The following is a 25308-nucleotide window of genomic DNA, read 5'->3' as shown; positions in this document are numbered from 1 at the left end:
AAACCTGTATCAGACCTGTTTTCCAAGTATTTTCTCCCATACTGCAGGTTGCCTTTCACTTTGTTGATGATGTTGCTAATTTCCTTTGCTGATGTCTTGATGCACAAAAGCTTTTAATTTTGATGAAGTAAAAAATTTATTTTTTCTTTTGTAGCTCTTGTTTTTGGTGTAAAATCTAGGAATCCATTGCTTAATCACAAAGTCCTGAAGATATTTCCTTATGTTACCTGTTCCGATTTGCTACTGCTGCCATTTTGCAAAATACCAGAAATGGATTGGCTTTTATAAAGGGGGTTTATTTGGTTACAAAATTACAGTCTTAAGTCCATATAAGTGTCCAAAGGAAGGCATCAACAATAGGGTACCTTCACTGAAGGATGGCCATTGGCATCCAGAAAACCTTTGTTAGCTGGGAAGGCACATAGCTGGTGTTCGAAATGGCATTCTCCAAAATGTTGCTCTTGGGGCATTTTGTCCTCTCTTAGCTGCAGCTCATCTTCAAAATGTGATTCTCAGTTGCTCTCTCTTGGCTGAGGCTCACAGGGGTCAAAACCATCAGACAACAGGAGTTCCCACAGATCCTTTCTGGATAACTCCATCTCCAATCCTGGCTTTTACTGAAACGGCAGTCAGGTTCCATGTTTGGTTAAATCCTCACATGGGGCTGTAGTTTCTAGGGTTCCACCCCCTAGAAGCTCAGAGTTTTCCAGGCCATCAAATTCTGGTTTCTCTGTACCAAGAGTTTAGTTCTCAGCTTATCTCTTTCCTTTCTCATTTTACTATAAGCTGCAGGGAGAAGCCAGGCTACACTTTTGATATTTAGTGTCGAACTCTCTTCTAAGTATCCCAGCTAGTCATTTTCAAATTCAGCTTTCCATCGGATACACAGGACACAATTTTGTCAAATTCTCTACCACTTTAAAACAAGGATTGCCTTTCTTCCAGTTGGCAATGACATATTCAGCATTTCTGCTCAAGGCCTAATAAGAAGTATCTTTAGAGTCCAGATTTCCATAAACAATCTCTTCAAAGCCATCTAGGCCTTTTGTATCAAGCTCCTCACAATTCTTCCAGAAGAGATTTCGACACAATATTGAAACTGTGGCCTGGCTTCTCCTTGTAGCTTATAGTAAAATGCCAGGGGAGACTCTCTCTCTCTAACTGAGCCATCTCGACAGGTGAACTCGCTGCCCTCCCCCTTACGTGGGACCCGACTCCCAGGGGTGTAAATCTCCCTGGCAATGCAGAATATGACTCCCGGGGATGAATGTGGACCCGGCATCGTGGGACTGAGAGTATCTTCTTGACCAAAAGGGGGATGCAAAATGAGACGACAGTTTCAGTGGCTGAGAGATTTCAAATGGAGTCGAGAGGTGACTCTGGTGGACATTGTTATGCACTATATAGATAACACCTCTTAGGTTTTAATGTATTGGAATAGCTAGAAGTAAATACCTGAAACTACCAAACTCCAACCCAGCAGTCTGGACTCCTGAAGACAATTATATAATAATGTAGATTACAAAGGGTGACAGTGTGATTGTAAAGACCTTGTGGATCACACCCCCTTTATCTAGTGTATGGATGAGTAGAAAAATGGGGATAAAAACTAAAGGACAAATGGGGTGGGATGGGGGGATGATTTGGGTGTTCTTTTTTCACTTTTATTTTTTATTCTTCTTCTGGTTCTTTCTGATGTAAGGAAAATGTTCAGAGATAGATTGTGGTGATGAATGCATAACTATGTTATCATACTGTGGACAGTGGATTGTATATCATGGATGATTGTAGGGTGTGTGAATGTATTTCAATAAAACTGAATTTAATAAAAAAAAAAAATGCCAGGGGAGAGAGAGAAACTCAGAACTGAACTCTTGGGTACAAAGAAACCAGAAATTGATGGCCTGGAAAACTCTGAGCTTCTAGGGGGTGGCACCCCAGAAACTACAGCCCCACGTGAGAATTTAACCAAACATGGAAACTGACTGCCATTTCAGTACAAGACAGGATTGGAGATGGAGTTATCCAAAAAGGATCTGTGGAAACTCCTGTTGTCTGACGGTTTTGACCCCGTGAGCTTCAGCCAAGAGAGAGCAACTGAGAATGACATCTTGAAGAGGAGCTGCAGCTAAGAGAGGACAAAATGCCCCAAGAGCAACATTTTGGAGAATGCCATTTTGAAATGCAACCTGGGAGCAAGCGGACACCAGCCACGTGCCTTCCCAGCTAACAGGGGTTTTCCAGATGCCAAATGGCCATCCTTCAGTGAAGGTACCCTATTGTTGATGCCTTACTTTGGACACTTTATGGCCTTAAGACTGTGACTTTGTAACCAAATAAACCCCCTTTATAAAAGCCAATCCATTTCTTGTATTTTGCAAAATGGCAGCATTACCAAACCAGAACATTACCTTCTAAGAATTTTGTGGTTTTAGCTCTTATATTTCAGTCATTGATCCATTTTGAATTATTTTTTGTATAAGGTGAGAGGTGGATTTCCAGTTTTCCCAGCATCATTTGTTGAAGAGACTATTCTTTCCTTATTTAATGGACTTGGTGCTCTTGTCGAAAATCAACTGACTATATATGAAGGTTTATTTCTGGTCTCTCAATTCTTTTCCATTGGTCTATGTGTCTATTCCTATGTCAGTAATACACTGCTTTACTTATTGTCACTTTGTAGTAAGTTTTGAAATCAGGAAGTGTGAGTCTTACAACTTTATTATTTTTTGCAATTGTTTTGGCTATTCAGGGCCCTTGAAATTCTGTATGGATTTGAGGCTTGGCTTTTCCATTTCTGCAAAACAAAACAAAACAAACAACTTCTGGGATTTTGATTGGGATTGCACTGAATCTGTAGATTGCTGTAGGTAGTATTGACATCTCAGTATTAAGTTGTCCATCCTTGAACATGGACTATCTTGCCATTTATTTAGGTTGTCTTTAGTGTCTTTTGCAATGTTTTGTAGTTTTCAGAGTAAAGAAGTCTTTCAACATCCTTGGTTAAATTTATTCCTAGGTATTTTATTCTTTTAGATGCTATTATAAGTGGAATTGTTTTCTTAATTTCCTTTTCAGATTTTTCATTACCAGTGTATAGTAATAGCTTATGTTTGCAAGTCAATCTTATACCCTGCACCTTTGCTGAATTCATTTATTAATTTTAGTAGCTTTCTTGGGAATCCTTGGGATTTTCTGCACAGAGGGTATCATCTGTGAATAGAGATAGTTTTACTTCTTCCTTTCAAATTTCGATGCCATTTCTTTTTTTTCCCTGAATGCTCTGGCTAGAACTTCCAGTACTATATTGGTTCAGAACAGTGGAGACGGGGGGCATCCTTATCTTGTTCTGATCTTAGTGGGGAATTTTTCAGTCTTTCACAATTGAGTATGAGTTTGCTGTGGGTTTTTCATAAATGCCCTTTATTACATTGAGAAAGTTCCCTTCTATTCCTAGTTTTCTGAGTTTTTATTATGAAAGGGTATTGGATTTTGTCTAATGCCTTCTCTGCCCCAATTGAAATGATTATGTAAGTTTTTTTCCTTCATTCTATGAATGTGTATTACATTGATTTTTCTTATGTTGAATCATTCATGCATTCTGGAATAAATCCTACTTAGTCCTAAGGTATAATCCTTTTAATATACTGTTAGATTTGTTTTGCCAGTATTTTGAGGATTTTTGCATCTATATTCATAAAGACTATTTTTTGTTGAGAGCTGGATCACCAAGGACAAAGGTTGAAACACATTCTTCAAGGATATAGAGACCCCGAACATAAGCTGAGTTTTTGGACTTATCCTTTATGATACACTAATAGTTTATTCAAATGAATCCCAATAGAAATTCTACAGTAAATGAACACCTTATATGGTCTAGGCAGTAGGGATATATACAAAACAAGCATCCCTACCCTTATGAAGCTTACTTTCTCATGTATTTGTTCAAATTAAGCAGCTCCCACAGTTGACCTTGTCTGGGGTACACTGGTAATGATTGAGATGGTCCTGGTGGCCTTTATAGATGGCCCATGGACCTCTATCAGGGCTCAGGGGCTTCTAGCTTCTAAACTGACCTGGGGAAGTTTTTCCTTCAGAAATTCTTGAGTTCTCCTCGAACCTTGGCTATCTGACCAATAAATGTCCCTGACAGAAGTTCCTGGAAATCTGAGAAAAAGAATCCCAAGACCAGGAGAAAAGTGGGGTATATGAAGGAAAAAATGGGAATGAGGAGGGTGCATCAAACAGCAAGAAAATCTTTAATCATTCAGAAGAATATTCCTGAGAGCCATGTCTGCAAGACTACCCAAACGGATTTTGGTTATCAGAAAAGGGGAGTTTCCATTTGGTACTAACTCCAGACCCTAAAAAATTTCTCTGGTTATTTGCTCCGCACTCACTCTCCTTGCTCTGTCTTCCAAACTCCCTTTCATAGAGTTGTAAGATAATAGGAAGCAGTTATCCTGAAGCCCAGTGGCTCCTGCCAAATCAAGCCACTCACCTTCTCTCTAATCATACCAGCCCATTACTATTCCTCTATGCTTTTGCTTGGAGTGCTCCCTTTGCTTCAGATAGTCTTCCTTTTCTTTACTCCATATCTGCTAAAGTTCATATGTACACCCTTTTGAAGCAGTACTTCAACAAGAAATGAAAATAAAGTGAATTGATCATGCAGAATTTTACCATAATTACTGTAAAGTGCCATTGCCTTTCAATAAATTCATTCTTAGTTTTCTATTCCATGTCTTTGGTGACTGTTTCAAACTTTTCCCACTTTTTCTGCCAAATGGAAGTAGAGTGGTCAGTGGTATACATAGTGGATAGGCACAGGCTTTGGAATTAGAGCTGAGTACAAATCTTATTCTGGAATTTAAAAGCAGTATTATTGCAGGGACAAGAAGTGTAACTGCTCCAAGCCTACGTTTCTGCATCTGTTAAATTGAGATAATAGTACCTACTTTGTAAGGATTTTTATTAAAATGTCAGGGATTGATTTTGGTGATGAATGTACAACTATGTAATGGTACTGTGAACAATCGAATGTACGATATGTTTTGTATGACTGCATGGTATGTGAATATATCTCAATAAAATGAAGATAAAAAAAGAAGCAATGAGAAAGTTTATGTAAATTAGTATATAGGAAAAGTGATCAATAGCTATTACCTAAGACAGGAGGGAACAGAAAGTAAAAATACCAGAAGACCACAATGCATTAAATAAGAGGTTGAATCAAAAAGTTTATCTGTAAGCTTCAAGGTTAGTTGCGTTGAGGGATAGAAAACAAATCTTACCTCCATCTTTAATGAAGATACAGCCTGATAATATGGATTAAATCACTAATTTTGACAGTATCTAGTAACTTTTCTCAGGTCAGTTAATAAAAGCACTTTACTCTTCATAACATATCTGTTTACAAAGCCCTGTGAGTACCCAAGTTACTTTTATGTTTGTATCCTTTGATAACACCACAATATAACAATAAAAATTATATATAATAATTTTACTCACAACCCCAGTACCCTAAACATATATTATTCCTTTCCAAGAGTCTTGTAAAAGACACCTAATTCTTAGTTATAGTATGATGGAATCATTAAACATCTTCCCGGGCCAAATAGCCAGAATTACAGAAAAGGAAACAGGTTACAAAATGTCAGATGAACCAAAAGGAGGTGGGGCAAGGAAGGAATTTAACCCCGATCTCTTAACTCGTCATTTAAGGCTTATCCCACCACCGTGATCATTTGTACCGGAGTAACTGAGAGGTGAACCATATTTTTAAAGAGTAACTTAAAATATGAGTGATGGGAAATTTTGCTTAGATTGAGCCTGATATCATGAGTCATTCCACTCACTGCTTTGCTGTGGCCACTCTACCGTTCCCTTCCTTTCTCCTCTTCCCTTTCACTTTCCTCTCTTTTTTCCTTTCCTCTTTTTCTGTCTTGACTTTCATCACCCAATTCCTTCTTCTCTCTTCCAGAGCAAACTTATTACTGTCCTTTTTGGACCTCGCTGATCCACATTTCTGCCCAAGGCTGGGGCCACACCCTGTTTCTCATTTAAAAATTTTTCCGTCATAGGACCATTTTTCCGGACAAATATTTATTAAGCGCCACCCATATGCCAAACGTTGTGCTAGGTGCCAGGAACACAAAAGAGAATCTTACATTAATCACGCTCACACAAATCATTTTTATCCTTTCTTATCTCTCCTGGGAATTTTAGTTTTTGAGCAATGTCACAATTTCCACCCCCTTAGTATATGTTTGAGGCTCAGCCACCTAACACCGCAGGCCTGAGCTGCCCAGAGCTGATCCAGGGCTCTGCCCAACGCAACCTAACCTCCAACTGGACATTTGCGGCAGGAGAATAAAGGTCAGAAACGACATTTCCAGGATGCTCCCTAGAACCAACTTCCGCCCACCCAGTGCAAACGAGAAACATCCGTAGGTGAGGACTTGCCAAAATTCAGGGAAGGTGTCCTACGTCTGTTTTCCCAGTAACACATTTTTCTTTATCTTAGAGGCCGGCGTTTAAAAAAAAAAAAAAAAAAAAAAAAAAAAAAAAATGTAGGCAGGGGTTAAAAAAAAAAAGGTTGTTGTGACAACCAAAAGGTCATAGGAAGTCCAGCCAATCAGTGTGCAGGAATGCCTCCTGGCTTAGCCAATGAAAAGAGCACGCCGTACGTAGGGCCGCCCAATGGGGGCGCGAGCGGCGCGGTATTTGAATCCTGGAACAAGGCAACATCGCCGAATATCCCCAGCGGTGCGGGTGGGAAGTGCAGACCTAACGGCGCCGCGGAAGCTTGTGCCCTCCCTCTCCAGTCCGCATCCCTCCTTGGGCCCGGCTGTCACTCTTGCCTTCCCTGTCCCTAATGGCGCTGTTCCGACGCCCGACGGTAAGTGGGCCCGGCTCCTCCTTCACACGGGCCGGGCGCTTCTGCCCTGCAGTCCCCTCAGCCTCCTTTCGCTTCTCTCTTTTCTGCCCGGAGCCTGGTCATCCCAACCTGCGCTGCTTTACCCGGCTCCGCGGCCCCTTCCTCCGCCTACATCCCGGGCCTAATGGCCGGTTCTCTCTGGCCGGCCTCTCCATGCCTCGGTTGGACTCTGCGGTTTCCCTCTCCCTGCCCTGGGGTGGGAAAAGTGTAGGGAAGCGCTTCGGGGATGGTACCTGTCAAGTGAGCCTCCAGAGCTCTGGACCTTGTACACAGAGGGCGATCCCCAAGTGTCCATTGTTGTTAGAGCGCTGCCCAAATGGAGGTTCATGGGATTTCCTTCTCCTTTTTTCATAACTCCCCTTGCTAAGGGATCTGTTGTGGGATGGGAGAGAAAGCCTGGAAGAAATTCATGAACAAATTCTGGATGTTGGATTTAGCGACTGCCATGCCGCCCCGCCCTCCTCTCCACCCCCTTTTCTCTTTGTCTGAGGTTCCCATTTATTTCTGCACAACAGGTCTTGCAAGCTAAGCTCACTAATGTTTGTCCTTCTTAATTTTTTTTCCTCAAGTGTAATAGAGAGTTTGCATATAATTTGGATCAATGTGGCATACTGAAAGAGAAGAGTTCAAATTCCTTTATTTCACCTTTGCAGGAATCAAAGTGTTATGGTGTTTCAGATGTTTGTCCTGTGGTCTTGAATTGTACCTGGACTTACTTTTCCTTTACTGAAAACTTGAGGGCCCTGACACACCTGAGTTCCATTGTCCTGGCTGAAATGCTAGCTAAAAGCTGCCAATTTTTCCTTCCGGATGAATTTAAACTTAATCGCATTACCAGGCTTCAACCCATAAGCATTACAACTTTCAAACACAGTTATTGTTTTGTTTTGTTTTGTTTAACTTGGCAATTACTGCTAGAAAAATTGAACAGTGCATTTGTTATCAATCTCTGTAAAGAAAGAAATGGTTTCAAATAGATGCCTTTAATATACAGGAATCACTGAATGACTTGAGTGCTATTAATCATTTATCAGTGAAGCTTTCAAGCCTCTTATGAGTCTACTTGAACACTCAAAATACTTTGCAAACTTATCAGGATCTATTATAAATATAGTAGATGAGCAATTTTCCTAGTTTAGAGTGATGTTATCAATCACCAATAGCATTTCTATGCTCCTTAAAAATGTACCTTTTTGATGATAGTGACTGTATTTTAAAACTTCAACTTCTATGTGAGATCAAGGGAAGAGATGTTTATTTGGTGAAGGACCTATATTTTCTGTAGCACACTAAATAATTTAACTTGTACAGTCAGTTTATACAAACACCATAATTACATGGAACTTTGAATAAGAAGTGAAATCTGGTAGGTTTGTGCTGGTTAGTGTGATACCCTAAAACATCCCAAAGTAATTTGGGCAGGGAATAAAAATGTATTTGCAGGGCCCCCCTGAGGAACTGGGGAAAAATGCAGAAATATTAAACTTCCCCATCTGGGTTATTACTGATATTCTCACAAACATTGAAGACTACAATTTAGTAGGCTGAGTCCTTGATCTTGGGGCTTGCCCTTAAGAAGCTTGTTGCTGCAAAGGAGAGGCTAAGCCTACTTATAATTGTGTCCAAGAGTCTCCCCCAGAGAGTCTCCCCAAGAGAACCTCTTTTTTTCCTCAGATGTGGCCTCTCTCTCTCTAAACCCACTCGGCAGGTAAACTCACTGCCTTCCCCACTACATGGAACACGACTCCCAAGAGTGTAAATCTCCCTGGCAATGTGGGACATGACTCCTGGGGATGAGACTGGACCTGGCATGATGGGACTGAGAAGTCTTCTTGACCAAAAGGGGGAAGAGAAATGAAACAAAATAAAGTTTCAGTGGCTGAGGGATTTCAAATGGAGTTGAGAGGTCACTCTGGAGGGTATTCTTATGCGTTATATAGGTATCTCTTTTTAGTTTTTACTGTGTTGGAATAGCTAGAAGAAAATACCTGAAACTATTGAACTGCAACCCAGAAGCCTTGATTCTTGAAGATGATTGTATAACTATATAGTTTACACGGTGTGACTGTGTGATTGTGAAAACCTTGTGGCTCATACTCCCTTTATCCAGTGTTTGGACAGATGAGTAGAAGAAAGGGGACAAAAATTAAATGAAAAATAGGGTGGGATGGGGGGGGATGGAATGTTTCAGGTGTTCTTTTTCACTTCTATTTTTATTCTTATTTAAAATTTTTTTTTTTTTTGGAGTGAGGAAAAGTTCAAATAATGATTGTGGTGGTGAATATACAACCATACGATGATACTGTGAAAAACTACAATGCGGATGATTGTATGGTATATGAATATATCTCAATAAAACTGAATTTTTTTTTTTAATTTTCTTTTCCCTCTCTCAAATAGATCCTAGCATATTTACCTTTCCCAAAAGCAATTCTAAATTTGAGTATCTGACATTAGCAAAGTATTTTAAATTCTCAATTCTTCACTGATTTTCTTTTTGGTAGGTGTCCAGTGATTTGGAGAATATTGACAAAGGACCTAATTCTAAAGCTAAGAGTCATGTGACTATTAGACGGGCAGTTTTAGAAGAAATAGGAAATAGAGTTACAGCCAGAACAGCACAAGTAGCCAAGGTAACAACCCATGAAGACTATGTGTGTATGTGCAAGGGCACTGAGGGCAGTACGGGTTGATTTGTCCTATTTACATTTCTTTTTCTTTCTAGAAAGCTCAGAGCACCAAAGTACCTGTGCGAACTATCAAAACCGCAAATGTCAACAAACAGCTAAAACCCACTGCTTCTGTGAAACCAGTACAGATGGAAATGTTGTCTCCAAAGGTAGGGAGTTCTGAATTTACAAGCATATTTCATGAAGTAGCCAGTTTTTAGCTCCACTGCAGGGAGCCTTGCACCCATCACTGTAACTGTTGAAAAACATTCATAGCCACAGCTCTCCTTTGAAGCAACAATGTAGGAAATGAATGTATATATATATTTTTTCAATACGTATACTCCATATCCACCGAACATACACTCCCCTGTCACCCCCCACCCCTTCCCCATCCTCTGGTAACCTCTAATCTAATTCTATCTCTGTGGATTTGCTATTTCTAGACATCTAAGTGATATCATATAATATTTGTCCTTATATGTCTTGCTTATATCACTGAGTATAATATTTTCAAGGTTCTTCCATGTTGCAGCATGTCTCAGAACTTCTTTCTTATGGCCAAATAATATTCCACTGGGTATATGTACCACGGTTTGTTTATCCATTTATTTGTTGATGGACACTTGGGTTGTTTCCACTTTTCAGCTATTATGACTAATGCTCCTGTGAATACTGATGTACAAATAACTATTGGAGTCCCTGTTTTCAATTATTTTGGATAAATACATACATAAAAGTAGACTTGCCAGGTCAAATGGTAGTTCTATGTTGAACTTTCTGAGGCATCGCCAAACTGTTTTCCATAGCGCCTGCACTGTTTTACATGCCCACCAACAAGTACAAGGGTTACTATTTCTCTGCATCCTTACCAACACTTGTTATTTTCCATTTTTAAAATAATAGCAGTCCTAGTGGGTGTGAAATGGTATCTCATTGTGCCTTTGATATCCATTTCTCTAATAGTTAATGATGGTGAGCATCTTTTCATATGCTTATTAGCCATTTGTATATCTTTGCAGAAATGTCTAGTCAAATCCTTTGCCTATTTTAAAATTGGGCTGTTTGTCTTTTTATTGTTCAGTTGTAGCTGTTCTTTATACATTCTAGATATCAAACCCTTATCAGATATATGGTTTCCAAATATTCCTCCCATTCTATAGGTTGTCTTTTCACTTTTTTGCTAATGTCCTTTGATGGACTAAAGTTTTTAATTTTGATGAATACTAGTTTATCTGTTTTCACTGTTATTGCTCATGCTTTTGGTGTCATATCTAAGAATCTATTGCCTAATCTCAGGACATGAAGATTTGTCCCTATGTTATTTTCTAAGAGTTTTATAGTTTTAGTTCTTATATTTAGGTCTGTGATCCATTTTGAGTTAATTTTTGTATATGGTATGAAGTAGGGGTCTAACTTCATTCTTTTGCATGTGGATATCCAGTTGTCCCAATACCATTTGTTCAAGAGGCAATTCTTTGTCTATTGCATGTACATAGCACCTTTGTTGAAAAACCGGTTGGCCATGGATGTGTGGGTCTATTTCTGGACTTCCAATTCTGTTCCATTGGTCTATATGTCTGTCTTTATTCCAGTAACTGCACTGTTCTTTGTTTTGTTTTGTTTTGTTCTTTAAATAACACACTGTTTTGATTACTGTAACTTTGGAAGTACCTTTTGAAACCAGGAAGTATGACTTTTCCCACTTTCTTCTTCCTTGTCAAAATTGTTTTGGCTACTCACGATCCTTACATTTCCACAGGGAAAAATTGGAAGATAAAAAGGGGTCCTGTGTCCCAAACAATTCTGAAACCCTGCAGGGCATACTGCATTAGATTTCAAGGTCTGAGAGTCATCTATGGAAAGACGTTTTGTCCTTCGGGCCTGATGAAGCATCAGCCCCCACCCCACCACACCCCCTGCCACCAAGTGCTTGCACAGTGACCATGCTGTCCCTCAACACTGAGGAGAAGGCTCCACCCTCTCAGAGCAACCGGGTGGCAGCCTGACTCTACGCAATCCATTGGGGCACAGATTCCACCCTCTCTGGGCATCAGGGTGGTAGCACTCTTCCTGAACAATAGGGTGGAAGGCCTGCTCTCTCCAAGGCCATGGCAGACTCACCCTTTCCACACACATGGGTGGGCCCATTGTCTTGGCTCAAGAAGCTGTCCTGTTGTTTATTGGAAGCAGATAACTCATTCTCTACGTTTCACAGGTCCAGAGACAGGGGAATTGTGCCCCTGGACAGACAACACCCATAACCAATTTTGATGAGACTTTGTTACTAAAATGACTTCACGGCTTTTGGGATATTATGATGGAATGAATGTATTTTGCATATGGAAAGAACATGTTCTTTTGGGGACCAGAGGGTGGTGTGTGGTGGTTTGAAGCTATATGTACCCCAGAAAAATATGTTCTTAAATTTAATCCATTCCTGAGGATATGGACCCACTGTAATAGGCCCTTTTGATGAGGCTACTTCAGTTACAGTGTGACCCACCTCATTCAGGATTGGTCTTAATCTTATTACTAGAGTCCCCTATAAATGGAATAAATACAGAGGGAGAGCAAGAAACCCATGGAAGCAAGAAGTTGAAACCAATGAAACCTGAAAGAGAAGGGAGAGACCAGCAGACAACACATGTACCTTGGCATGTGACAGAGAGCCAAGGATTACCAGCAGCTGGTCTTCAGGAAGAAAGCATTGCCTTGATGGTGCTTTGATTTGGACATTTTTCCCAATCTCAAAACCATGAGCAAATAAATTCCCATTGTTTAACCCAACTCCTTTCATGGTGTTTGGTTTGAGCAGCCTAGGAAACTAAAACAAATAGCAAAGTTAATTATCTTAATTTAGTGATCTCAGAGTACAGTTTGGTGGGTTTTATTAAAATAATCAACTTAAGAATGAAATTGCCATGAAGGTTTTGGAAACTCACAATTCTGTGACCCAAACTCACGTAAGAAAAAGGTAATGCCAAAAATCTGTGTTTATACATTGTAATCTGTGTGTTCTAGTTTGCTAATGCTGCCACAATGCAAAACACCAGAAATGGATTGGCCCTTTTAAAAGGGGTTTTATTTGGTTACACAGTTACAGTCTTAAGGCCATAAAGTGTCCAAGGTAACCCATCAACAATCTAGTACCTTCACTGTAGGATGGTCAATGGTGTCTGGAAAACCTCTGTTAGCTGGGAAGGCCTGTGGCTGGCATCTGCTCCAGAGTTCTGGTTTCAAAATGGCTTTCTCCCAGGATGTTCCTCTCTAGGCTTCAGCTTCTCTCCAAAATGTCACTCTCAGTTGCTCTTGGGGCATTTGTTCTTTCTTAGCTTCTTCGGAGCAAAAGTCTGCTTTCAAAGGCCATCTCCAAAATGTCTCTGTAAACTGCAGTTCCTCTCTCAGTTCCTGTGCATTCTTCAAAGTGTCCCTCTTGGCTGTAGCAAGTTCGCTCCTTCTGTCTGAGCTTTTTATTGTTCAGTTGTAGCAGTTCTTTATATATTCTGGATATCAAACTTTTATCAGATATATGGTTTCTAAATATTTCTCCCATTCTATAGGTTGTCTTTTCACTTTTTTGATAATGTCCTTTGATGCACAAAATTTTTTAATTTTGATGAAGTTTAGTTTATCTATTTTCACTTTTATTGCTCTAGTAAACTAACCAAGGCCCATGCTGAATGGGTGGGGCCACACCTCCATGGGAACTATACAATCAGAGTCATCACCCACAGCTGAGTGGGTCGCATCTCCATGGAAACACTCAAAGAATTACAATTAAATCAACACTGATACGTCTGCCCACACAAAATTACATCAAAGATAATGGTGTTTTGAAGGATATAATACATTCAAACTGGCACACTGTGTGACTAGTTAGAAGCTAATGGACCTATTGGCCTGTTCACCTTCCATCATGTTCAAGTTCATGCATACATTCATTCATAAATGATTTGTGCCATTTCTATGAGACAGACACTGTTGTGGGTGCTGAGAATACGACTTTTTTCTTGGGATCCTTTCCTGTTATACTTAATTGACATTGCTTACCATAAATTTAGTAAGTAAAGGAACTCGATGTTTTATCAAAACTTGTGTCAATAGCTATGTATTTGCATATTAATACATTACAAGTCCCCTACTCTCAATGGACCCAACTCAGTCAGTACTGAGAGAACTTCAGTAACCTTTACTCATACTCTACCCAGCTTCTTCTCCAACAGGAGCTTCTCAACTTAAGCAAATTTCACATCCTTACTATTTCTGAGCTTACTTTTAAGTTGTCAGCCCCTACTTTTTTTGTTCAGAAGTTTGTGACCATTAACTAGCTGATATGGTTTTTAATTTTTGCATGCAACAGACACTGGAAAATGATTGCATAATTGGCCAACAGGGCTTTGGCAACTACCTGAACAGATGAGTGGTATCTTAAAAAGGGTCTTGAAATAAGTAAATTATGTAAGAGTACAAAAGGAGATGCTTTCAAGAAACTCTAAGTTAATGGCCAGAGCAAGTATTCCCATCTCATCTTGGTGGCTTTTAGATACTGTATAGCTAACCTCAGGTGCGCTTCTGAAAGGAACACTGATAAATATTTCAAACTGATAAGGCAGAACATGAAACCATCAGACTGAGTCCTCACAGAGGAATGGCATAATCTGTGTCTCCTTACACTGGGCTTGCTAGTACTGACTACCCTTGCTGGGGAGGGTGATCATGCTTATCCTTAAAAAAGCTACCCTTAAATTGAAAGTACATAAGCTTATTAAAATTCCTAAATTTGATTGCTAAATTCCTTCAATGGTTTCACTTTGCCTGCAGATAAAATCTTGACTTCTTTGCCAGGTTCTTTCTCACCTTTCCAGCCCATCTTCTTCTTCCTCACAATTTAGGCTCCCACCAAACCAAATCAACTTGCAGTTCCCAGAATTGCCTTTATTTCTTTACTTGCCCTGGTGCTTTCTTCTTGCTTTCCTTTTGCCTATTCATCTGCCTTCAGGTCTTACCCTCTCTGCTAACCTTATACAGGCTTCTCTCCAGTAACCCATATAGCTCTAGCCCCTTGAGGTTCCCAAATTCTTTAATAAAAGACCTGCACATCTTTTACTCACTTGGCCCTTAGTCAGTGATTTAAGAGAGAAGAGCATGTTTTGAACTATTTTTTGATTTTGTTTTGTTTTATTCTTCTTTAAGACTGGAAGCTGTAATCATTGAGCTTTAATGTAGATTTAAATTGTCTGTTTCATATACAGCCTTCTCTTTGTTTTTGTATTTTATTACCTTAATACATATTCTTTATAACCTAGCAGTCCTGTTAAGTTTCACTTTGAGAAGTGCCCCTTATACTTTTTAAGCGTAATGGTTTATTTGTTCTTCATTAATAAATGCCTGTTTTAACTGACTTCATGAATTTTTAATTTGTGTGATTTTTATAAATAATCATCTAGTCAGCATGAAAAAATAAATACTGGGTGGTGCACTTAGTCTTTCCTTCCTCCTCCTATTTTATTCATAGATGGGATGTGCTTTTCTGCTTTTTATTTGCCAAACAAATACTCCTTTAGAATAAGTTGAAGAGAAGAAGGCATTATACTTGCAAACAACACTATGGCTAAAGAGGATGATCAGTTTCAGTAATCTCTGAACTCAGGTGGTTAAGTTTCTTTCATTCAATAATTGTTTATTGAGCACCTATTATCTTTCAGGGATTATATTAAATGTTTGAGATAATTTAGTGGACAAAACCAATTAAAATAAAACAATAAATGTAAGATTTTAGCAGAAGCAGACAGAAATAAATATATAAATAAACTATAGAATATTAAAATAATATAGGTTCTATGGAGAAAAGACATAGTAAGAGAGATTAGACATATAAATATATATATGGAGGGATAGAGTTGGGAGCAGGTTGTAATTTAAAATAGGGGAGGATCAGGATAGACCTCATTGAGAAGGTAACATTTAAGGAAAATTTGAAGAAGGTGAGGAAGTTATCCATATGGATATAGGGGAAAGAGCATGCCAGGTAGAGGAGTCTGCTTGCTGCAGAGGAGGGCCGGAGTCCAGTAGGCTGGAGTGGAGCAAGACAAGGAGAGAGTGGGTGAGAGAGGGAAAGGAGGGGAGGGCCAGATCATGCAGGGCTTATAGGCTGTTGCAAGGACTTAGGTTTTTACTTTAGTGAAATTAGAGTGTTTTAGACAAAGGAGTATCTCTCTAAAAACTTCCTCTACTATATCTTGAATTACTCACCTTTTAATCTGGGATTTATTTGTTTTGACTTTAACATATTTCAAAAATGCATGTGACACATATTTGACTCTGTACATATTTGTGGTTAAGGCTATTCCTAAGGTAGTAATTTCCTTTATTTAATTTGTTGGTGTAGGATCCATCTCCCACACCTGAGGATGTCTCTATGAAAGAAGAGAACCTATGCCAAGCTTTCTCCGATGCTTTACTCTGCAAAATCGAGGATATTGATAATGAAGATTGGGAGAATCCTCAACTCTGCAGTGACTATGTTAAGGATATCTACCAGTACCTAAGGCACCTTGAGGTGAGTGGGCCTTTGTGTTTTGGTTGTACAAGCAACATGGAGTTTGCCACAGAACTGGGAAGGGAATGAGGTTGGCTTTTTAAACTTTTAATTCTGCCAACAGGTTCTGCAATCTATAAACCCACATTTCTTAGATGGAAGAGATATCAACGGACGTATGCGTGCCATCCTGGTGGACTGGCTGGTGCAAGTCCACTCCAAGTTTAGGCTTCTGCAGGAAACTCTGTACATGAGCATTGCCATCATGGATCGTTTTTTACAGGTAAATGTGGCTCAGGGACCTTGTGTCAACAGCTCACTGAACACTGCATTTATGCTTCTGGGGTAGAAAGCTAAGGTGTGGTACAATGGAAAAAGTCCCAAACCCACTTTATGAGATGTCTGAGAACTTCAGGTGCTACAAAGGGAAGTAGCCAAGCATGTTAAGCCTTATCTTGGGTGATGCTGATCACTGTGGGCATTTCTGTAAGGTCAGCCTGCTAAAAAGTGCTCAGGAAGAAATACCATATTTTGCCACAAGTATTCATTAACAAAGGAAATATACCATTAGGTGGTCTGAAAGTCAATCTAAAGTCTGAAGTGTATTTGGACACTCTTGCTTTCCAAGCTGCCTTGCATAATTTCCAAAGTTTGATATTCTTTGTTATTAAGTTTCCTCATCTGAAAAATGAGGAGTTTGGCTAGAGAACCTTAAAGATTCAGCCAGCTCTGGCATTGAAGGACAGTAAAAGAAAGACAGAAAAGTTAGAATTTAAAAAAAAAAAAAAAAAAAAAAAGATGTGAGTAGAGTGAGAATGTAAGGCATAAAATAAAGAGGAATGTGAGAAAAGAAACTGAGACAGGTGGGGGTAATCTTCAAAATATTTATCAGCTGGTAAGGCATAGAGAAGAGACACTAGAAATAAAACTATTGGTATGTTATCCACCAAACGCCAGCCCTGCTAATTAGGATTTATTTATTCAAAATCAATATTCGTGATATGAATTTAGGTCAAGTAAAAATTCTATCAAGCAATATTGTAATTATGTTTATAATAATGACCCTGAGGTACTGCAAAATCCTAAATAATCGTGGGGTCACTGGTTTTTAGTATACAGTCCTCATTGAGCAGTAATATTTTAGGTGGATTTTCAATAATGAGAGTTGAAGCAAGAAAAACAAAGCCCAAGTTAAACAAAAAGCAAATTAAAGGAAACACTTCTTCCCTACATGAGACTTTCCCTGACTCTGAAGCATCATTAAAAGATTCTTCAAACTGAATGACTGTATGTTTGGTGAGAATTAAGGAAAAGTTTGAGCGACTCCCTTCTCTACCCTTAAGCATCCATTAAATAATTGCTTTTTTGCTTGCCTTCACCTCCATTTAGACTGCTTCGAGTACCAGGTTGGGGTTGCCACAGATACTTCAGTCAGCACTATGGGGGAGGAGCAGCGACCGGGAGCTTATTTGTCAGGCTTGGATTCATACATGGGCTTCCCTACTCAGTCACTGGGTGATCTTGGGCTGGTTTCTGAATCTCTTCTCAGGCCATTTATTTGTAAATGGAGATAAAAATATGTAATTCCTAGATTTTTGTGTGTGTGAGAATTTGATAATGTATTAGAATCTTGGCACCAGTCCTGACACCTAGTAAGTGCTCAGTATAAAAGCTGCCGCACTAGGTGGTTAACCACTATTAACATTCAGGGCTCCTGGGCCCTTTGGAAGGCATGGGCAGAGACAACATTCTCCAAGCCTTGGTCCCCTCTCCTCCTCCTGTACCTAGAGCACCAATTGTCTTTTCAGATGTGACATATAACCCATTTTTGTTTCAATTAGATTCAGCCAGTCTCTCGTAAGAAGCTTCAACTGGTTGGTATTACAGCTCTGCTCTTGGCTTCCAAGTATGAGGAAATGTTTTCTCCAAATATTGAAGACTTCGTTTACATCACAGATAATGCTTATACCAGTTCCCAAATCCGAGAAATGGAAACTCTAATTTTGAAAGAACTAAAATTTGAGTTGGGCCGACCCTTACCACTACACTTCTTAAGGCGGGCATCAAAAGCTGGAGAGGTAAGTGCCTCCAATTCTGTAAGAAACTTCATTTTGCTGTTTGATGTCTCATCCCAGAAACATTGACCTACATGAATTTAGAGGAAGCATCCAGTATATAAGTCCTATTACTTATCTCATCAGTTCTCAAGACAAAAGACCTTATGTTCTGTGTTTGTAACACACTGTGGAATAGAACAGTTCTCTTGGGTATAAGTGGATTAAGCGGATTTGAGTTCCTAGGCCTTTACCCAGAATTTTGCAGGATAGTAATAACAATTGTGATTCTTACTGTCCTTGACTGTTCTTTCATAGGTTGATGTTGAACAGCACACTTTAGCCAAATATTTGATGGAGTTGACTCTCATCGACTATGACATGGTGCATTATCATCCTTCTAAGATAGCAGCAGCTGCTTCTTGTTTGTCTCAGAAGGTTCTAGGTCAAGGAAAATGGGTGAGTGGTGGATTTAAGAAGATATCAACTAAGTTATAGTTCAGGGCCTCTTGATATGAGAGTACTTCGCATTTTCTCAATACTATCCTTGAAGTAATTGCTGAAAGTCCAAAGGCTAAAAGAAAACAATCCAAATGCTCTTCCATAGGAGACTAGTTGACTAGACCATGGTATGCAAATGTATTATAGAAAAACAATGTATTATAAAGAAAGACTGAGGAAGGCCACTAAAAATTGATATGGTATGATTTCTGAGGTATATTGTTAAGAGAAACAAGCTAGTTGTCAAGCACACAAGTCAGGGTAAGGCCGAGGTCTGATTGATTCTGCCAGTAAAGTTACAATGAGCCATTTCTAGATTCAGATAGTTTAATACTTATGTAGACAGCAAAAGGAAGAGTAGCCAAAGGTGCCAGTTTCCCCAGTCATTGTCTCATACACCAAAAAGGATCACGCTGAAACAAAAAGGCCTGGATGATTGCAATGCGAGTCAGAGGGAACCCTGTTGCCGGGGAGCTAATTCTAGACTGGCATTAAGCAACTTTACATTCTGCAGCTCTGTTCTGAAAGGAATGGGCAGAAAGCCTCGTCATAATCCAGGAGGTGGTGAGAAACAAAGCAAGCTCTCAGAGGAGACAGGTAAGTAGGAGAGGGCTTTGAGGAAGCTCCTCCCACACCTTCCAGAAGGATCACAAAGCATTTTGCCAAGACAAATTAGCTGTGGTTCAAGCCTTTGCCTGTGTGGCCTATGTGGATATGTGCAAAGTTGTCAGGCTGGAGCTGTTCCCCTATATAAATGTCTACAGTATTTTACATTTTATGTAGGAAAGAAGGAGAAGTGAGAATGGGTGTGTGTACTTATGTATCTGCTGATTTTTCTTAAAACACAAGAAGAATAAAACAGAAATTAATGAAAATGGATAACTAGGGGGAAAGTGGGAATAGACAGAGGGAGAAGAAAGGAACAGGAGTTCTGATTGTAACTTTTTATATAGTTATGACTTTTGAACAATAAAAATGTTTTATACAAACCCTAAATGTAACAATGTAGCAATATATTAAATTGGTGACAGAAGACAGAGGAAAGAATTAGTTCAAAAACTTTTGAACACAGCATTCTGTGAATCCTTAGTGGGGTGTAAAGGTGGAAAAAAAACAAAGGTTCAAAAAAAGTTAATGTTATTTAAAAGTTTACTTAGTAGGTTTATTATTAATAGTAATATGCTATTGTAATTCTGAAACTATTTTATTTATATTGTAGGGTAGAGCAAATATATATTCATGTTATTAAGGATTACAATTTTCCCTAAAAGAGAACAGATAAAATATTTAAAAAAATCAAAAACAAAACAAAAGAATGTAATTAACACCACTGAATTGTATACTTGAAAGTAATTAAAACGGGAATTATTTTTTGTATATATGTTAACTACAATAAAAATTTAAATAAAAAATAGCAAAAAAATAAAAAAAAGGAAAACCCTTAAGTTTGATTTGGAACTATCAGTAAATTCATAATGAAAGGGCCTAGAAATGATGACATCTCAGTAGCAATGAGCATCCCTAGTACCCTAATCTTGAATACTAAATACCATTATTCACTAGGAGCTGGGGCTCATTAGAGAAGTTCTTTTCATGAGGCTGGGTCACAAGGCCAGGTGCAGCCGGCTTCTCAGGGTTCTGTTTGTTCTCTGGTGCTTAAATACACAGGGCCCAAAAACAATCCTGGGTGGAGTCTTCATGCTTCTGTATTTGGTAGATTACTGCCTATGGAACAATTTATTTCTTAATTCCAAGCCATTTCCCCTGACTGACAGTATGGTACCTGTGTACCTGTAAAAGCTTCTTTAAAAAATAACTAATATGGGACCTTTAAAACTTGACTAGGCTGAGAGCATCACAAGGTCTTAATTTGGCCCTGCCTCAGAGCCAGAATCTTCCTGCATTTTCTGACTACTTTATCTTTGTGGTACCACAGTAACAGTTAGGGTTATGATTCAATTTCCAGAAGGTAAGAATATTCTTTTACAACTTTTACATAAGTAATATCTGCATGTGTAAAAATATGCTCTTCTAAAGAAGTGGAAGCTTTATCATGCTCGTAGATGACTTGCTCATATTTTCCTTGTCTTTGCATTGTGTTCCAGAGCTTAAAGCAGCAGTATTACACTGGCTACGCAGAGAATGAAGTATTGGAGGTCATGCAGCACATGGCCAAAAATGTGATGAGAGTAAATGAAAACTTAACGAAATTCATTGTAAGTACTATTCTTTCTTAAGCTGTAGAAAGCACTGGATTATGGTTTTATCTTTTTTTTTTTTTTTTTTTTTGGCATGTAAGCATGTGTGTTTTCATGTAAATATATAATTGGCATATGTGGGAGTCCATTTTAGCCCAGTCTCTTTTTCTAGTACAGCAGGGAGTGGAGCATATGAACAAGACTTGATTCTTTTGAAAGCAGGCTTTATCTTTCTTTGACACAAGGTAGATGGACTAACAGTGTCTAGGCCCAGTAGTAGCCAGCCAGCCAGTTCAGTGCCTTTACTCCATGTTAGGAGTACCACCATCCAGGGTAGGGTGTGCAGCAAGTGGGAAAGGGGGTTAGCATGCGATGAGGAAGAGCAAGTGCTCAGCTTAAATGGCCAGGTTATATTACTCAGGGACTTAGTCCAGTATATTTGGGGACAGTGATTGTAAGATACCTGGGTAGCAAGCATGGTGAAGGGAGAGGGGCAAGAAGCCCTGTTAGGAAGCATCCTGGGGACTTGGTGTCTGCCTTTGATGGCTCATCTGGGAAGAGGAGTCAGAGGAGACTTGGGTCCTTTCCTGTGCTTCTGTGATGCTGAATATCTGAGCTCACCAAGAATCTAGTGACAAAGAGCAAGATGTTTGCTCCACTAAAGACTCAAGTGTCCTCACAATATGATTTGCTAGTTTACCTGTAACTTCCACATGTTTTAGCGCTCTGTGGAAGTATTATGTGTTTTCAGTCCTGAAGATATTGTCTGAAATCTGCTGTATACTAGTTGCCACTTACTTTTACTGCCAGCTATTGCTGCCAGACCCGGCTAACCTGTATGTCCCTGTGGCACTTTGGTACAATGAACACATATCCCATCCCTCTGGTAGCTTATGAAGGAATGCCTGCTCCTTGGACCTTGAAATAATTCACATGCCATCACTAGCACTACCAGATGAGTTTATTCATTAATAGGTATGGAAGGAAATGGTCAGGAACAACATTTTGTGACCTCAGAGCTTTCACTGGCTTCAGTGATTTGGCATCATCATACCATCTAGGAATTATGAGTCTGACCCTTAGATACTTGTAAATTAGGAATAAGGTATAAAGTGGAGGTCCTGATATGTGCTTTATCACAAATGACTTCTGTAGGCCATCAAGAATAAGTATGCAAGCAGCAAACTTCTGAAGATCAGCACGATCCCTCAGCTGAACTCAAAAACCATCAAAGACCTTGCCTCACCTCTGATAGGAAGGTCCTAGGCTGCTGTGGCTCTCTGGGATGAGTGCTTCATCCATGCACTTTTTCTTACTGGTTTGGAGCTCTTGACTTTGTATAAAGTCCTCTGGTCTATTTGATAAAACCTTTTCTCAGACTTATTTTCTAAATCTATATTGACGAAAAATAAAGCTATTGATTTTTCTTAAAGTATCCCATGCATATTTATTTGTACATTTGCTTTTACCAATTTTTTTATCCTATGATGAATAGTATGTAAATTACCCTCTTATGACTTTGGGAAAGGCCTTCCCACAATTTTCTCAAATAGAAAAACTAGAACTTGGCTTCAGTGACTTCTAATCCAATACTTTCCTAAACTCGAATATAAGAAGTTGATTCATTACAAAATTAAACATGGGAAAATAACTATGATGGTTTCCTTTCTTCAACCTGTGCAACTGCCAGCTGCTCTTTAATTTCTATATAGGAACATGGGGCCCAGTGGGGCGATGGCCAGAAGTAGCTATTGTAATGGGTCTCTCTTTCAAAACCATGGTTGAGACCAGGAATAGCAATCCTAAGGGGCCACTGCAGCAGGATTAAAATGGCCCAATGACATCCTGTTAAAGTTGAAATTTGGGATGCATTTTCCTGTCATGCTGTTTCAGCTACATTATGGGTTAAATAGACTTTTTTAATGTGTGTGTGGGCATTTAATCACCTTTGGCATTGTCTTCTAGATGGGAAGGAATTCTGAGTCTCCAACCACTAACTTTTTAAAAATCCATAAATATAAGTGAGTCTCTTATAGCAAAAATTTCCAATAAACTGTTAGTTTAACAAAATGGTAACTGGGTTTTGAAAGAAAGGAGTTGGCAAATAAGTTGGGGAAAATTGCAAACCCTCGGAAGATTTATAAAGGCTCTGAGAAGCTTTATAGTAAACTCATTTAATTCAGCATCTCCCAACCTAGGATTTGGCAGAAGCTGTCTACTTTGCTCAACAGTGAAGTCAACAGGTGCCTGGTTCTGTGATTCAAATACCGCTCGAGTGTGACTACACCCGTAGAGGAGAAGCTGGCTCTGATTAGGGCTCCCTCCTCACCCCCAACTCTCTAGGCCAGGGCTGCCTGATTAGTAAGTCTTTAGCTGCAAGTTTTGAGCATTTAGAGGACCTGGCCATTGTTATATGGTGAAATCCTAATGACTGCTTATAGAGTTTTATAAATATGCCTTGTTGAGTTAGTAAAACTAGCTCCCACGGCAGCCATAGACCAACTTAGGTCACAAGTGTGAATGGTAATGAAGTGAGACCATGAAAGGGAGCTTTCCTGGCTCTGAAAAGAAATTTCCCAGGGATGCTTAACCTCAGCTTCTCACCAAGAAAGGATGGATTTTGTAGGATATTTCAGAGATATTTTATAGCTTCTTTATTGCATATTTTGCTTAGTTAAATATTAAATAGGCTGACTCAGGAAATTCTTCAGGATGTCATTTTTAAAAGACCTTTAAGATTAAGCTTCCTTGTATGCCACAGCAGGCACCCAAAACAAAAATGTAATAAATATAAAATAAGCTGTCAAAGTAGAAATCATAATATCATAAAAACACTGAAATTAGAACCTGAGAGGATGTCACCACAAGTATAGAAAAGCATAAACTATAGCTGAACTGCTTGGGTTTCAATCTACTTGCCAGCTGTGTGGCCTCTCTCAGTTTTCACATCTGTAAATGGGGGATTAGAGTGTCTACCTCATAGGGTTTTGTATTAAATAAAATTAGTGTAGTTCAAGCACTTTGCTTATCTAGCACAAAGGAGCACAAACATTAGCTGCTGTTTTAAGGAGAAGGGTGATGGTCTTGGAAAGAAGTGGACTCTTGTGATTCAAAGATATGTTAGACTCAGCATTTGCTCAGCGAAGGGATTTACAAGTTGATAGTTGCTGAGTCCTCTCTTTTTTCTCCCTCTCTCTCTTTCTCTCCATCTTATCTTTCTGTCTTTTTTAGATTTTTATTATTTGAGAGAAAGATACTTGAAGTTTAAAGGATGACACATTAGACTGATTAATAAACTCCTAAATATTTGTCGAATTGGAAACACAATGATTAAAAGCATGAGCCTTGGGGTCAGACCATGGTTGAAATCATGGCTCCCCCACTTAAGAGCTGTGTGACCTTGGGCAAGTTAATGAACTGTACTGAGCCCCAGTCTTCACATCTGCAAAATTTAGATTGGGCAATACTGATTAGAGGGAGCAATTAGAGGGAGAAGGTACGGTACAGTAGGAGGGAAAGGAATCAAGATTAGCTGGTGGAAATAAAAGCGAGTACTAAATTCGGGAGGAATGGTGAAGATTAGCTAGGCTTTGGGAGAGAGGTTAAAACAAGGGGAGAGGGCAACACTGTTGAAAGACTATAAACTTGGTCATAGAATTACGGTCTCCACCGCACTTGTCAATGAAATTATAACTGGGTAGCCACCTATAAAAGTGTTAGTAACTAGAGGCAGAGCCAGACTTAATCTGGTTAGCTCCATTCATGGAAAGTCTGGGAGGGAGCCACAAAGGGACAAAATTTGGATTATGTATAATTCATGTGTTGGGGCAAGGCAGTTTGTAACTCATAGATGCACATCCATATTGTCTCTTACTTGTTTTTGTGAGCCTGGGAGGGAACCACAGTTACAAGGAGGAACAAATTCTGCTCTACTGCTTGTAAGCTGCTTACACTGTTCTCTGTGCAGAGACCTTCCCCAGTGTTCATTTCCCTCTTCTTCCATGAAATTTAATCTGATATTTTTTAACCAGATTCTTACAGTTGAGAGGCCACATAATTGAGTTCCTGCCAGTAGAATATGAATGGGCATGGTACGTGTAATTTCCATGGACTGTCCTTTAAAAAAGAATCTATATTCATTCCCTTTTACCCTGCATGGGGTTGGACCTGGCAATGCTGGTGTGCCAGTTGGATGTATTATGTCCCCCAAAACACCATGTTCTTTAATGCAGTAGCAGTATTGTGGGAGCAGACATATTAGTGTTGATTAGGTTGGAATCTTTGGATTAGGTTGTTTCCATGGAGATTGACCCACCCAACTGTGGGTAATACCTTTGATTATATTATTTTCATGGAGATGTGGCCCCACCCATTCAGCATGGGTCTTGATTAGTTTACTGGAGTA

The 25308-nt window shown here is 39.3% G+C and overlaps 1 protein-coding gene across 1 annotated transcript; it reads left to right on the top strand.

Annotated features, from left to right (window-relative positions):
- The first annotated feature begins 6770 nt into the window (after nucleotides 1-6770).
- On the top strand, nucleotides 6771-22311 carry CCNB2 (cyclin B2). Its single transcript, XM_037835396.1, has 9 exons — nucleotides 6771-6901; nucleotides 9445-9573; nucleotides 9666-9779; nucleotides 16001-16171; nucleotides 16275-16433; nucleotides 17992-18228; nucleotides 18523-18663; nucleotides 20811-20921; nucleotides 22059-22311. Exons 1-9 carry the CDS (start codon nucleotides 6878-6880, stop codon nucleotides 22167-22169), a joined length of 1197 nt encoding a protein of 398 aa, XP_037691324.1. The 5' UTR covers nucleotides 6771-6877; the 3' UTR covers nucleotides 22170-22311.
- Nucleotides 22312-25308: the final 2997 nt, after the last annotated feature.

Source organism: Choloepus didactylus, chromosome 4 (assembly GCF_015220235.1).
Source record: "Choloepus didactylus isolate mChoDid1 chromosome 4, mChoDid1.pri, whole genome shotgun sequence".
NCBI classification, from domain to species: Eukaryota; Metazoa; Chordata; class Mammalia; order Pilosa; family Megalonychidae; genus Choloepus; species Choloepus didactylus.
Note: the sequence above shows the minus strand (reverse complement) of the source record. Positions and strands in the feature narration are given on the sequence as shown.

Coding starts and splice junctions, on each gene's coding strand:
- CCNB2 (XM_037835396.1), top strand. CDS start 6,878: ATGGCGCTGTTCCGACGCCCGACG. Junction 6,902..9,444: donor CGCTGTTCCGACGCCCGACG/GTAAGTGGGCCC, acceptor TCTTTTTGGTAG/GTGTCCAGTGATTTGGAGAA. Junction 18,664..20,810: donor TTCTAGGTCAAGGAAAATGG/GTGAGTGGTGGA, acceptor ATTGTGTTCCAG/AGCTTAAAGCAGCAGTATTA.